Source organism: Rhamphochromis sp. 'chilingali', assembly GCF_963969265.1.
Source record: "Rhamphochromis sp. 'chilingali' genome assembly, chromosome: 5".
NCBI lineage: Eukaryota > Metazoa > Chordata > Actinopteri > Cichliformes > Cichlidae > Rhamphochromis > Rhamphochromis sp. 'chilingali'.
The window spans coordinates 9,459,774-9,475,574 of NC_137932.1; the positions used below are offsets into that span (position 1 = coordinate 9,459,774).

A 15,801-nucleotide genomic window follows, 5' to 3' on the forward strand; every position below is an offset into this window, starting at 1 on the left:
ATCACAGAAACTAACCTCACAGCCCATTGTTTGTCAATTTCAGTCAATAGGCAAATGTGTGGTTTATAAGGTTGGCGAAACCTGCAGTCAGCTGAGAATGAAGATGTCCCTTGGATGAGTGACAAAATGTTTCTCTCACTGAAAACGCTACATCCAGTGAACAGAATCAACTTTTTGGGGGTACCTACTTCTAGGTGTTTTGACGAGTGTCATAATTTGTTCACCGTTGAATTAAAACATTAAAAAAAATTGTGGGTAGCAATAAGTACACCACACAACAATAGCGTGACAGCAATAATCTGCTACCGAGCACTAGTGCAGGGACACCTGCAAATTGGATGCAAGAATTGTTTTGGATGTTGCACAGGTGTCATCGCTCTGCCACTCTGCCTGACAAATGGTTTGTTTACCACCTGAGCTGCGACTGCTGCTGCCACTCAGTAATCATTAAGTGTTCATTAACCACAAACTTGCCATTGCAGCTGGAGTACGGGACGACAAATTGAAAGACACAATGCAACAGTTCATTTTCACCCTCAAGCCTTCCCAGGTAGTCCTTATGTATAGGATTACATTTACTCCAGGACATGAAAGTCGTGTCAAAATCCACATAATCGTCAGGGAAGTGTTTTTCCCTCGGGCGGTTCTGGGCTTCAAATGTGTTACCTTTGGATGAACCCTGAGAGAGCAGCATTCATTCACTGGGCCCCTGCTGTACCTGCGGTTAAAATCAAGAGGTGTTGACAGAATAGGCGGAGGGAATATGAGGGCGGAGTGGGGGGGGGTGAAGCTTTCCAATAACATGCAAAAAAAAACCTTGGCATCTCTTTCGCTTGTTTCACAATCAATTTATGTGAAAAACAGGGGTTTAAGCAGATAATTGAATAGCAAGGGGATCGAAAGCGTGAAATTGGGATGTGAAAGTGCATACTGGTACAAGCACAAACAATGATGGAGTTGTTTGGGCGCAGAAAGGATTGAAGATCGAAGACAAAGTGTCTGTATGCCAGGTACCATTAGCGAAAAAGCCACAAAGCAAATTGTATCATTATGCAGCGAACTTTGAAAAATTTCAACATTCAGCGGTCTTATCACCTCGGCTGGCAGCACGTAGTCAGAAATAACTCACTGTGGAGAATTTTTGACTGCCTCGCAGGGAGAAATTGCTCCGACAAAAATGGGCTGGGACACGTCGTCTGCCACCGCAGCTGACACATTAGAGGCAGTGGAAGTTTGAGTTTAGATGACAAGTTCTGAGTTCAGCTCAGACACAAAGGCTGTTTTCCCACTTCAAAAGGGTCTCATGCGGAGCACTTGAAAGCAAAATAGAAGCAAATGACTTAAAACAGTAGATGAGATTGCACAATACACAAGGTTTGTGTTTCTGAATCTGTCGCACTGACAGCGCGTCATGTTACGTTCTCTGCCAAAACAGAGGGAGAGAGAAAAAAAATCTGATTTGCAAAACAAATGTGGTTAACAGCTCTGTGTTCAAAAGAACAACAAGACTCCAACCAAACCACAGTTTAACTGATGAAAAGCTGTCGTATACCCAAGAGTCCTCTGGCAGAAAGATTTGACTGTGACTGAAATGCACAGATCTTGGAGCTATTGTTTGGAAACACTAATTAGTTGTTGATAACGTGAGGGTAATTTTTTTTTTCTGAGTGATGAAGTGCTTATGGGCGATTGGATTTCTTTGTTTTTCAAATACTAAATTTTTGCACCCACATCAAACTGTAAAAAAAGAGAGAGAGAGAGAGAGATGTGACTTTTTTACTTTTCAGTGCCCTAATTAAGCATTCATAAGTAATTATTTTCATTTTCATGACCTTGTTGGGTCATTGAATTCATAAAGACTATTCTGTGCCGCTGAAATAAACTTTAATGCAATTTAAATTGTACAACTCAATGTGGTTGGTATTGTAAGACCTTGTACAGATTTAATTCACAACTGTCAGGAGATGGGATTTGGAGAGAAATGGTTCAGATGTTATCATCATCTATGCCATTGCAGTCTGCTTGAATGTTCACTGATTGACAACTGATGGGATTTACTGAGGTTAAAAAACATGGACTCAGAGACAGGGAGAGAGAGAGAGAGCAAAAACAACCACCATCTTATCTCGCTCTTTTTTTTTTCTTTAAATTTTGGGTGGGGTCCCTTTCACTGCAAGGATTTGTGAAAGGGAGTTGGTGTGGGTGGGGGGTTGGGAGTTGTCAAACTGCAGCTTAAACAAGGCGGAGGCGCGGTTGTTTGCTAGTTCTTCTCAGCAAGTCTGCATGGGAATTTTGTGAATAGTTGAGAAATTCACACGTTAGCAGCTGCACAACAAAGGGGCAGGACAGTGTGAAAACATAACATTGTGCACAGGCTGACCAGGACTGTACGCAAAAGCCACAGCATCTGTTGTCATCCAGAAATGGTCTCTTGGGGGGAAATCTGACTCACAAGATGATCAAAAAGTCTCGGTTTTCTTGCTTAGCTGTTTTGCACTCAGCAACCCCTTTTAGCAGACTGGTTTTCACTGTACTTTTTTTTCTCTCCCCTCTTCATCTTTTGAGTGATGCCATGCGTAGGCATGCCCCCACCCTGCAATGGGGGTCAACAGTCCTTGTTGCTGTTTATACCAGTGTCACTGTGCATTCATCAGTGGAGGACACTACGGGTGCCTTCAGGGGATGGACTGAAAAGGGCTCTATGGTTATTTCAATCCATTGTTGTCAAGGAAGGAAGGCATTAGAGGCATTTGAATCCTGTTGTAAAAAGTACAAAAGAAGTCATCATGCAGACTATTCTGTAAAATCAACATGTTACAAGTAACTATGATATATGCAGAAGGTATAAAGCAGACACTTGTGTCTCTTTAAAAATGACACATTTCAATACAAAACTACTCCAATGTGATAGATCATATGAGGCTGACATACATTTGATACTACTGTATTTTTGTATTTCACTGAGATCCATACGTGCCATCTGCGAGTCTGTTTGTTGCCTTGACAGTACACAGCTCATCGTCATATGGACCCCAGCAATTGGGTGGGTACATCCACTCTATAGCAGCAGCTCCCAATCAGCTGAGCAGAGCGCTGAAAGCAGTCACATGTCGGATTTCGGTTTGCGGTTTTTTTTTCTTTTTTTTGCCCTCCACGTGTCAAGATACACGGAGGAGAAGGCGTGACCAAAACAAACCCGCTGATTGGTTTGCAGCTAGTCACCAGCTTGTGTTCAGCAAGAGGGCTGTTCTCTTAAAGGGCCAGTCACCTTTTATTGTGGTTATTATTATGTTATTATTATTATTATTATTATTCATTTCGACAAACCATGCAACAAAAGAAAAAAAAACAACTAAATGTAAATTAGCTTTGCACCTAAATAGCTTTTTTTTATAATTACTGAAGTAACTCAAAAGGCTTCATTCATGTGCCTTTTCCTCCTGAGATTTTGCGTATAGCTTATAATATGAGTTTATGTCAGAAATGCACTAATCCGTATCAGGTATAACATCGAAAACCAAACAACAAAAAATAAATAAATAATTTACTTGAATATTTTCAAAGGCTGCCGTTACTACTTGGACTTGATTAAAATGTAATGCTTCTTTACCACTACTCACACGCTAAAAAGTGATATCTAAAGCATATCCTCTCGATGTATTATGTTTGCATAAACAGGCTGACTCTGGTCCTTTCACATTATTAAGAAGGGGCGGGTCCGGGGGGCGGATCCGCCCCTTCTCCCCGTATTTTTTTTTTTTTTTTTGACACAGAAAAAAACAACCCCTCACTCTAGTCAGCAAACATTCATGAGTAGTTGTAATGCGAGGAAGGTACCGAGGCTCATCACAGCAATCTGTAGGAAACAAGATAACAGCAAATTGTCAAGATACCACCGATCACAACGGAAAACGCGTATATTGGCGGTGAGTGTAACGCCCGGTTGTTCTGATTTGGAGAACGAGTCTATCTGCGCGCGCTGAGCTGTCGCGTGCCGCCTGTTTGTGGGAGTTTATCAACAAATGTGCGGGCAGCTCGGGCATGCCCGGGCAGCGACGGGAGGAGCGGACCTGTCAGGTGGCTGGCGTGTGGCAGTGAGCGCTTCTACATGTGTTTCTGTCCGTCTCTCTATGCTAGCCAGACTTCCTTGTCTTGTTTTCTTTAACGGACTCGGTGAAGAGGGGACAGTGACGGGTTGAATTTGTCACCTCTCGCGCGTGCTTTCCCCACGTCCCGGGCTCCTGGTTGCTCCCGGTGTTTGACAAGCGACAGGCGTTATTGTTCGCATATTACATGTAATTTAGCGAAGGTTTATTACCGGCGAATGACTGCGGACGCTAAAAGTAAGTGGTTTTGTGTGTAAGGCAACGTGACTGGCGTCTTTTTAGACGCTTTTCAAGTTTGTTTTAAATGGTTTTATTTCTCGGGAGGACGTGTCAGCGCCGGATAATTGGAGCAATAGTAGGAATACAAATAAACGCGGTCCTGGTTTATTCTTTAATACAACTAGTTAGCTGTCGTGCGTTTTCGGTTTTATTTTCTTTTTCTTTTTTTAACACTAAAGTAAAGTAAGACCAAAGACTAAAGTAAGTTGTCTCTAACTGATTTACATAACAAAAATGCAGTGATCTAAAGTCAACTTTATCTGCGTTTGTCAATGGTCGTTTTGTGCGTGATGTTTTGTCAAGCTTCTTAAGGTAGGAGATGCGATGGTTGCGAGTTTTCTAGATGCGTAAACACGCAAGCGCTCGAGCTCGGCGTGTTTACGCTCTGAGCTGCCCGGAATATGGTCCTTCTGATGTGGATAAATCGCAGTAGATTGCCGGCGGTCCTCTGTCGAGTCCTTGTGGTCGAGCTGAACCTCCTTGACGTAAATGTCGGTTAAAGTCGATTATTTTTGTGCAGTTTTATCGCACTTGCACCCCAGGTGTTAACTTCCACATGACAAAACCAAACGTAGATCACCAGAAAAACTGCAAAAAATGAAAAAAGTAGGTCATTAAATAAAATAATAATAAACACCAGACTACTCTTTTCCTATTTTTTTTCCCATTTTAATAGGTTTTATTTTAACCAGACCATGCATCCAGCACTCCTAGTTGCATGAAAGCAGCAGGTCGCATAGCAGTCGAGTTCAGTGTTCGTGCTCCCCAAGTCCCAGCTTTGCATTGAGCAGAGCCCGTGCACAGATGGTGCAGCAGAGGGAGCCACTTTCTACTGGAGCTTTGAGACTTTTGACCAGCACTGTGGTGGCTGCCAGGCCTCCCTGCAGCCCCCAGGCAGTGTGTGTTTGTGTGTGTGTTTGTGTGGGTCTGCCTCTAGTCTGTGTATTTCCCTGTCTATGTTTGGGGTTTTGTTTTTATTTTTTTATGTGTCTGACAGTATGGTAATGCTGCCAGCCCTCATGATGACTGCCAGTGGAAATTCAAGACAGGGCTTGCAATGCAGTTGATACACAAGCGCACATTTGAGCTCAGTGAAACTTGCTGCTTGCATAACATTAATTAATGTACTGCTTAACTGGTCCGGAGGAGATGTTGGCACAGAGTTGAGCAGTTTGTAGCTGTATTAAAGCACAAGTGAATTGACAAATTTCCCTGTTAAATGTTTTTTTTTTCCTTTTTTTGGGGGGGGGGGGGGGGGGGGGGTGTTGGTCAATAATTCTGTTTTCCTCTGCCAGTAAACAATCGGATGAGACAAAGTGACGGTGTTTTTCCACTGCAGTTAAAGATGCAGTTTCCTTGTTTGACTCCATGTGATATGACATCATGCAAAGAGAGCTATATGGCTGCGGCCGCCTCGCTCGGTAAACACAATACCAGTGTATCCAGTTTCAACTTTTTGCATACGACAACTCAGCCTGTTTGTCTCCACTTACACAACAAAGGGAAAAGACAGCCACCCTTGACAAAATGATATAACAGTAGTTCAGACTGGCGTGTTGCCAACAAGGAAGAGAGCGTGAGCGTATGTGTTCAGGAGGCATATTTGAGGATGGAGTGAAACTCGTTATCTCACTCACTGTATGTGGCGCAAAACAGTCTACCCTGAACAGTGGTTTCACTGTGGTCTCCCTCACACTCTGCCCTCTGTGCAGCGCAGGTTAACGGTGTGGACAGGCGGCTATCCAGTGGTTGAGTGAGCTGGAACATGAAGTAAAGGTCTTAATATGGAGGAGTAGAATTGAATTCCCTGACAGTGCTCTTCTGTGAGGCACACTCTTCAGATTAAAGTAATTCTGATGGAGAGGGGTGGGGGGAAGCCTCTGCTGTGGATCTTTTGGCACTCAATTACAATTTGGCATATTGTGAGGAACAGCTTGGCAAAATGTGCTGCAGGAGGGTAGCAGCTCTGGTGTAACGTCTTTAGCCGCCCACTGGGTCCCCCTATATAGGGTGTTTCCATACATTTGTTTCCTCTTATTAATCATCACTGCAATAAAAACAAGGTTATACAGTTGGCGGTTGTATGTTTATTTTTCTTTTACACATACGTTTACAGATCGGTCTTTTCTTCTGACCGAGCCATCGCTGCTTGTTTGTTTTCAGTATTACCACGTGCAACATAAGCCTCTTAATGCAGATTATAATGACTAATGATTTATTTCCATTTAATACAGATAGGGTGCAATGCATGCCCATCTGCCAGAGGGCAAAGTTGCCACTGACAGCAGTGGGACATTTGGCAATTTTTGTTTTTGTTTTAAAACAAATCACACCCAAATTACCTGCACGCCATGGCTCGTAAACATAGCCAAGAGTCAAACCTAATCCTGCTGAAACATTTTGTATTTACACTAGCAAAACACTTGTGCGCACAAATGCCGGTTGATCTCATTCGAAAAGTTTGATGTACCTTTCTTCTTTCTCTGCAGGAAGTTTACCGCTGAGGCGTCGGATGGATGATGAGGAGGAGGATATGTCACAGCCCATCTCGCAACTGTGGGGAACTCCCTTTAGGGGTGTCAAACACGAAGACCGAGTCGCACAGATCGCAGCCGGACAGGCCCTCGCCGCCGTCACCGCCGCCATGTCCACGTCGCAGAGCCACAGCAACAACAGCGTCAACACGCTGCCCTGCAGCTTACAACGGCAGCCTTGCCTACCGTTTCACGGTAAGGAGGGGGTGAGCCTGTTGAAGGTTATGCGGGCTTGTAGCTTTAGAAACAATGCGGTTTAACTTTGGACTACAAGCAGTTTATTTTATCTCTTGGGTTTCTCGTCAGGGGTGCTGTATGAGGAGATGCAAATCTTGGAGCATGAGACAAACAAAATGCTATTTAAAAATACCACTGCAAAACAGATAAGCCTAGAAATCAGTTCTGTGAGATCCCTTTGTGCTATAATATTCATAAGACTAACTCTCTATGTAACTGTCTTCAGTACAGTATTAGGCATATGCTTGTGACATAATGCGAAGAAAAAAATGAATCTGAATTTGATCAGTGGTTATTACAGAAGATCCAGTTTTGTTTTACTTTGGATCTTAAATGATCATTTCTTTAAAAGATAAAAATAGACAACAATAATTGTAAAGCACGTAAAGCGACATACCAGTGTTAATATGTGCCTCAGTTTTAATCCAATAGTTTTTTCCAACATCTAATCAAATCAGTATGACATCATGATAAGTGAATTAAACAGACGCTGAAGTAGAATGTTGTTTGCTTGTTGACTCGGTATCAGTGCTTGAGAGGTGCCTATTGTTCCGCCTTAAAGTCATCAATGCATAAACACCACTGACTGTTATTACCTTGTCATTCAATGTAATGGATGTCATGCACTTGGCTTTATGCCATCGCTCCACACAGTGTTTCTTAAAGATATTGCGTTGTTCTGTTAGGGCGAAATGTCACAGCGTTCTGCACACATGATAACATTAAAAAAAATTGTTTTTCTTCAAGTGGCACGACTGTAGGAAAACGTGCTGTCAGGCAGTGAGTAAACTCAGTGACACGACCCAGAAAGAGGCGGCGGATCACTGAGGATCTTGTTGATTTAATAAGGTGTTTTCCACCTGCCGTCACTCTTGCTCACTTTTCTTGATTATGAACTCTTCACTTGTACTTCATGTACTTTGTAATTTGCCCAGTCATGAGACGATCTGATAAAAACCTGTTTTAGTTTTACAGACTATTATAGCATCATATTTATATTGTATATTTGCGTAGGCGAGTCAGACACAACTGTGTTTGAGGCCACTAATAGTAAACAAGATAGTAAACCTCGGTTTCAAAAGGTTTCTTTTTTTCCCGTTTTTTTTAACTGCCTAGTTTAACTTCATAAGCAAAACATTAGCAGTTTTACTGAACTGAAACTACTACCTACTCAAATCAAAAACTGCTTATATTACTTATGTAGGGATCTTGGCAGTAACACTGACCACAACTTCTCACCATTTTTAAAAAACCTAGCAACAACTGAAGTGCTAAGAAGCTTGATGTTTTCCTTTTAGGCTACGCCGGATTGCGTTTGCATTTTCCTGTTCACTTTGAGCCCATGGAAGACCGGGGAGATATTGAAGAGGAGGAGGAAGAGGACAGAGGGGAAGACATTGACAGCGTGGCAGAGAGACCCGAGGAGCTGAGTGTTGAGGTGCAAGTTGGTCGTAAACTACGGGAAATTGGAGACAAGTTCCAACAGGATCACGTTGAACTGGTAAGCCTCGCTCCCGAGTGGCGAAGCAGATCCATAGCAACCCTTACCTTCAAACACCGGCAACTCAAATCCATTTCCAGGCATAACTTGTAGAGACTCTCTGAACATCATTTAACTTACATTACACAAAAGAAGAAGTGAATAATATCTAAATGCTCAATTAGGTTGTTGAACCACAGTTTGTGCGTGCCAGTGAGATCTAGCGACAGCAGGGAACAGCAGTTCTAAACAGCTGCTAAAACTCAGACTATATTGTGTTACCTTTTTTTTTTTTTTTTTTTAATTTTATACATGTGTCCTTGATTAGAGACACTAATTAAAGCTAAGTTGTGCCAATTTGTGGCTCGCTCTTTGGGTAAAAGGGAGAAGTTTTGCCAGCTTAAATTACTGCAGCCCACATCGGCTAAAAATAGCCCGAACAGTCATTCAGACACTTTCTCGAGAAAACGAAAACTCTTAAATGACTATTAAGCCGTGATTTAGCAACTTCACGAAAGGAACAAAACCAAGAAGGAGATTATAAATAGATATCTATATAAACAACCCATTTCAGTGTTTTTGTTTATTGTTAGTCTATGGTCAGAGGCATCTCTGTCTTCTGAAACACTGAAACCTCATGCGGGAGTGACTAAATTTCTTTATTGTCTAAAAGAGAATCAGCTTTGTTGCTTGTAAGGTTACCTGAAACTAGGACTCTTTAGGGTTTATTTCCTAATAAGTTCTTTATACTGGAAAAAAATTCCCAAACACAAGGCTCAAGTTGGAAAGCTCATCTGTGAACACATGTCATGTAGTTCAAGATAAGCACTTAATTGTGCATCAATATTTGCAAAGCAGTTAGTGGACTGCTCATGGGCTTAGTTAATAAGTACAAATAAACTGGGACAGGCAAGTTTCTTATCTGCTGCCATGAGGATTTGCTTTGCCAGCAAGGTGTGGGTAATGCATTTGGAGAAGCATTCTGATGAAAAGAAAAGCTGTATACGGTTTTGAGTTTGGTGTAAGGTTTGAGAAAGGACAGGTGAGACCGTCACAAATGGGAGTTAGAAGCGAGTCTGTGTCTGGGTAGACTCGGTCGGCTGTTTATATGCTCATCTAAAAATAGAGTCTGACTCACACACTTATAGACACAGCCAGTAACATGACGGCTACCCACAATACCTCAGTTGTCCCGCTGCCTGCCTCGGCGTGTGTGTTTTCTCCGTGTGTTTTGGTTTGCGTGTGTAACTCTGTGACAGAGAGATAAGAGACTTTTTTTTTCTTTTTCTGTCTGCTGTCTGCGCTGGAGATGGTTTCATCATACAGGATCAGATACTGCTGTTGTAGGAATATTCCAAAGGGGGAATAATCACAAGTGCTCCTGTATGATATCCAATCACTTGTCTGTACCATCTCTGCTGCTATTGTTAGACTTTTTCACTTGCTTCTCCAAGCAGAAGTTGCCAGTGTGGGCCAATGTGTGGGTTTTTTGTTAGTGTGAGGCACGCTGTGTTTGTGGTTTGAGTCTTGTCCATCAATTTTGACTACTTTGGTGGCTGGCTGCTTAAATGCTCAGGCGTCACTTAGGGGGTAAAAATTAACCCTTTGTTACACTGAAGAAACGGGGAGGTGAGCGCGGATATTGTCCCTAAAAGTGGCGAACAAAACACACAATACTCCTCACTACCAACGAGAGTGAATGCATAAAGATGAGCTTCATGTGAAACACAAGGGTAGTGTTTAAATAAGCTCAGCAGTGTAAAATTAAGGCAATTAAGGACAATTAGGGTTACATTTAGCAGTGCTGGTTCAGCTCAGTCTGCTAGTTCTGCATCAAATAGCCTGTGGCTGGCTCTGATTGCTAGCCTGGTAGAGACCTTGGTGAAGAGAGTGCAGGGGGGGTGGGGGGTTTGCCCAACAAGAATGCTTATGCAACAGGCTGCAAGGTCTGAGCGCGCCTGTTCAGGATGCCAGAGGGAGCGGTGCAGGATTAGAGACGAGGAGGTGGAGACAGGAGATTTCAGGATGCAGCAAGAACCCCTTCATCTGTCTGTAGCCCACAAGGCACGAGCACCCCAACGGAAAATGAGACGGTTGCTTAATATGAGGGAACGGTTTCATTTTTGCTTTGCTTTGTTTTGATAATTTGCTTCCATTTTTATTTTTTTTGCTGACTGCGCTATTAAAGGAGAGCTGTGCTGAGCTGCAGCCACGCTTTCTTTGAAAGCATTTCACTTAGAGCTCCTTGTATTGAAGTCAGCAGTGCAATCTTTAATTAGAGGGACAACTAAAATCTTTGAAAGGCAGATGAAGTAATGCTGCTGGGATGATTGTCAGATTCTGGGAGCTAAAACCTTTTAATATTTCAATCAACTTTTTCGCTTGAAACCAAGTAAATCATTATAAATATTTTCTGTTAGGAGAATGAAACTTCCTGGGGGGGTGGGGATTGAAGGCACTTTGGTATGCGTGTGACAGCCAGGTTTTCTCGACACAAGCTAATGTTGTGGAAACCTCCAGTCTAGTCGGTCATATGGTTTCATCTCACAGGGTTTACCACAGTTCACAATGCTTTACCTCAGAAACCTTTTCAATTGAAATCAGTGTGTGTGTGTGTATTGACTTTCACAACTGTCGAGTGTTGTGATTCTGATATGACAGGAAGCTTTTATACACCCGGCTCTTGTTGAGGCTGACAACATGTCTTTTCTTTTCTTTTGTCTGTCCCCTTGCAGTTTATGAGGCACCACAGACAAAACCGGCCTTTTTGGATGCGCCTTACCATGGCCCTGTTTGGCTTTTTGTTTCCAAGAGAGGCTGTCATTCCCCATCTGAGAGGGGAGCACAGATGAAGGGACTTCTTCCTGGCCCTCACCTCAGCCCCTTACGTTCCGAACAGGAAATGAGGGACTGGACTGGACGGCACTGTAAGATGGAACACGGGTTTGGATTTTTGTTTTCTAGTAGAAAACGATGAGATGAAGAAGACACTGGTCACCGCTGGACGGAGACTGATCAATTTTTTTCTTGCTTTTGTTTGTTTGTTTGTTTTTTGCCTCTCCGAGAAGAAGCCATTCTGTTTGAAGAGATATTTTCGAAATATTTGTAAGATTACCTATTTTGTACAGTAAACAGCTCTTTTATTTGGTGTTTAAAGTCTTGAAGGACCTCCATCAGTCCAGGGAATGCCTTATTCTCTCCTGCCACAACGCATAGTCTTTTGCATCAAGTAAATCATTAAAAAAATGATTACATTTAAGATTAGGCCACTATGATGGTGACAGACTGTGGATGTGGACATTTCTGTGTGCTAAAGATACTGACTTTCAACCTTGAGGACTCAAGGCACATTTTTGTTTATCCTCCCAAAATAACTTCTCATCCTTTTAGTGTTCCACATCGGCTAATTTAAAAAAAAAAAAAAAAAGGTTGTTGTGACATTGTGGCAATTTATCACTGCGATGTCGGTCAGCTCAGATTCAAATTTGTAGATATAGGATGCTATAAAAACCTGTCTTTCACTGACATCATCTGCATCTCGAGTACCACGAGGGGCGTAACGGTACACAGAAACTTGGCGCTGTAGACAGATTGATTGATCGTCATTCATTTAAACAAATCATGAAAGGAAACAGTGCAATTTCATTTGACAGAGCTATTGAATTTGAGAAGACATCAGTTGATTGGCTGTGCAACACAAACTCAAGATGTAGTGAGAGTTAACACAACATTAATCCTGCATAATAATATTGCCACAGTGCTTGGCTCATTTCAAGGCTAACCGTGTTAGCATGCTTTAGCTACTGGACTAAACGGAGTGCAGCGTTGAGTGCAGCTTGCTTGAAAAGTGTGCAGACAAACATCAGAGAGCACACCAAACCGAAGAACTTTCATGCTGAAGGAACACTTGCAGAACGGTATCGTTACACGCCTGAGTACCACTCAAGCTGGAGGTGACGACAAAAACTGTGGAGATTCAGACACTGTTTTTGTAACGCATGTATACTTGAATTTAGGTGTACTAGAAAATATTTCAAGACCTGACATAGTGACGGTGATTACGATTTCTGTTTGTGATGCGTGTCGAAACCAAATGAGCACAAACAAAGTCAAACAAATCTCACTCATGGGATTACGATCAGGGAAACGGAAACAATCAGACAGCGGAGAAGCTTTGGGGAAAAAAAAATCATCATTCCCCCCCCAAAAAAAGGATTCCAGGTTGTATTTCTCTGGCTGGGTTGACAATCTGAGTTTTTACCCTTTGCTCCATCGCTTTGGGAGTATTTTAAAGGGTGAGCAATATTCAAGCCAGTGGACACAGTAACCGTCTTTAAGTTTTCAGCTGTCAATAATGAGCAGTATTTGCAGTCAGACTTCCCCTGAACATGCCGCTTTGCAAACTTCTTTGTTACAGAAACATTTTTGGGTTACGTTAAAGAGATGCATTTTTATTTTATTTCACTCCAGGTGCACCTGATGTGCTAATACGCATTATATCTCTGTCAGTGGTACATTCAGCTTCACTTAGTAGGAACAGCTTCTGTACAGTTTAAGAACCATTTTTAGTAGCTCGAGAGACGCATCTGGGGGCAGGGCAAGCGCTACACATCCTCACTTGACACCTGCTACTTTAGTGACACATTTTACAGCAATGCAACCACTGTTCCGTCAATGAAGTCTTTAAGGACTTTAAATATGAAGTTAAAAGGACTCATTTGCTGTATTTTCTCAGTCTGTTGCAGATTCATGATATAGATTTTTGAAGACACTGTCAGATTTTTTCTTCATTCATTTTTTTTTCTTCAGGGAGTAGTTAATTCTGTGACACTTGCGTTGTGCTAAAAACTTTTTTTTGAATGAGGACACGATGCCAAGAACTCACTCACTTGATGCCAGTTAATCTTGATTGATGTCATACTCAACACCGAACAAGCAAACTTGGTTTTCTTTAAACATTCTCCAAAGCAGTTTTAACTCAACATCAGCCTGTAAGTGTGTTTCAGATTGTCAGGTTTTTGTCTTTGATTTAAACGTTTCCTGCAAACACTGATCGCTGAGCCAAATCAGATAGCCATGACACTTTTTTTTTGGTCTTCAGTCCAAAGCTTTTTGCTGTCTTTCATTAACTACTCCCTGCGCTTAACAAGAAAAGTTTCCTTTAGCTTTTTTGAGAGAGAGATAATTTATTCTAATTTATTTTATGTATATTTGCCCAGTGCTACTGTATAAATGCTATCTCAGTGTGTACAGTCCTTTTCTTCTCATTGTTGAGGTGCATTCAGTTGCGTGTTTGATGCCTTTGTGTGGGGAGGTTGGACTAAAGCCATGTGCCTCGTGCGTCCTCACACCAGCGGTGCGAGTCTTTACAAATCATGCGAAAACCAGACAATCAAATGTACAAAATGTGCCTTGTGAGTAACCGACCTGCCACATCTTCACCATCGACACTTGGCATATCTCTCAAAGTCACTGGTCACAGCTCCTGTTTCACTTGGGCTCTGTGAGATCAACTTCCAGAAAAATAAAAGAAAAAAGAAAAAAATCAGTTTGACTTCTCACAACAGCTTGCGAGGCACAGGCTCAACCTTTGACATCTCTCAGCACGAACGGCGAGTTTCACCATGCAGACCTTCTCAATATCAGAAACGACTGTTTGCAATCAATGTGCACTGTAAAAAAAACTATTTTTATCGGTATACTGTATTTCGCGCCTCTCTCTTTCTACTCCTGCGCTGATCTTCCCCTCTAGATGCTTGAAACTTTTTAAGATCTGTAAAATGCTGGATAGGCCTAGCTTGTCTGGGTTTTTGTGCTTTTTTTTTTTTTTAAACAAAAACAAATCTGCAGTCTAGTAGGGGTTTACGTTTATAGGAGGAATGAGCCACCATGGTGCCCAGAATTCTTTTGTGAGCTGGGTAGAGCATCCACTCAGTCGGTGTGATGTTTATCTGAGCCTGTTGTTACCAACCACTGTTGCAACCTCGACTCACGTGAAACATTTGTTTTATATGTTTGACCTTCAGTGTCTTTAATATCAAAATTTTTCAATTTATTAAAAAAATGTATATCCAAGAAAGAGTACATCTTTACTGTCAAGTGCTGTGATTTGGTGTTTTTTATACATTAGACATGATTTGACTGAGCTATTGTTGCTATCTTTATAAAAAAAAAAGTCAAAATTTTACCACACTTTTTTTTTTTTTGTAAGAACTAGAACAAGACAACCTTTGCTTTTCTACAAATGCTTTTTTTTTTTTTTTCAATGTTGAGGCATTTTTGATTTTGGATATTGCCAAGTCTGCTCTGTCACTCTCAGTTCAAGGGCTTTTTTCGATAATATGTAAATGGAGTAAAAATGCATGTCCAACATTCCTGAAAAAAAAATCTGTATCCTAAGGGTTTGAATGTAATTTAATGGAGTGAAAAACCACAGTATCGCTTTTAATACATGAACTGAACAGTGGGACTTACTTCAGACTCCTGTGCTCGGTTCGGTGCACAGAGTTTGTGTTGTCTTTACATTGCTTTCTTTATGTTCAGAGTGGTCTCAAGGATTTCACATTCATGTGTCCTATGAAGTGAGACCCAGTCCAGATGTAGCAGTTTTTGTTAAAGCATTGGCTGTGTTATCTTTGGGACTGCTCTGTTTCTCCTGAACAGTTTTCAAACAGTGCAGGATATTGGTGTGATGGAGGCACTGACGGAGGATGGGGGATATTTTGTTTTGTTTTTTCTTTTTCTAGTGCAATATGCTGTACATAAGAGCTTGGCTCACAAGATCTTACGATTTCTCTCCATTTCTTTTGTTGTTAAATGGGTACATTGCCATTTTGTTTTTGTTTTTTTCATTAAAATTTTATGGATAATTGACATGACTTGTGTTTGCTTTCTTTTACTAAGCATCCCAAAGTTGTCTTTCTTTGTCTGGTCATTATTTGATAGAAAAGACCAATGTACACACATCCAAACTAGGTGGAGGTATGTCTAGCAAGATGCTACATATCATACAGAAGTTAATAGGTGCCCTTACTGAGACAACCCTCTCATTTATCTGGGCTAGGGATTGGGAGTACACTAGCTCTTGGCCACCTTATTCTGGGTTGTCAACCTTAAAGTAGGACTCTTTTGGATGTGAGGCAAACATGTTAACCACTATGAGGAG

General features: G+C 41.6%; 1 protein-coding gene across 2 annotated transcripts; it reads left to right on the forward strand.

The window, feature by feature from the left end:
* The first annotated feature begins 3,779 nt into the window (after positions 1-3,779).
* On the forward strand, positions 3,780-15,487 carry LOC308397190 (uncharacterized protein). 2 transcript variants are annotated; one of them, XM_080883000.1, is made up of 4 exons: positions 3,780-3,926; positions 6,875-7,114; positions 8,455-8,657; positions 11,372-15,487. In XM_080883000.1, the coding sequence occupies exons 2-4, from the start codon at positions 6,898-6,900 to the stop codon at positions 11,486-11,488; spliced, it is 537 nt and encodes a 178-aa protein (XP_080739126.1). In that variant the 5' UTR covers positions 3,780-3,926; positions 6,875-6,897; the 3' UTR covers positions 11,489-15,487. The 2 variants fall into 2 exon arrangements, with proteins under 2 accessions (XP_080739126.1, XP_080739125.1); XM_080882999.1 differs by lacking the exon at positions 3,780-3,926 and adding an exon at positions 4,180-4,343.
* The last annotated feature ends 314 nt before the right edge of the window (positions 15,488-15,801 follow it).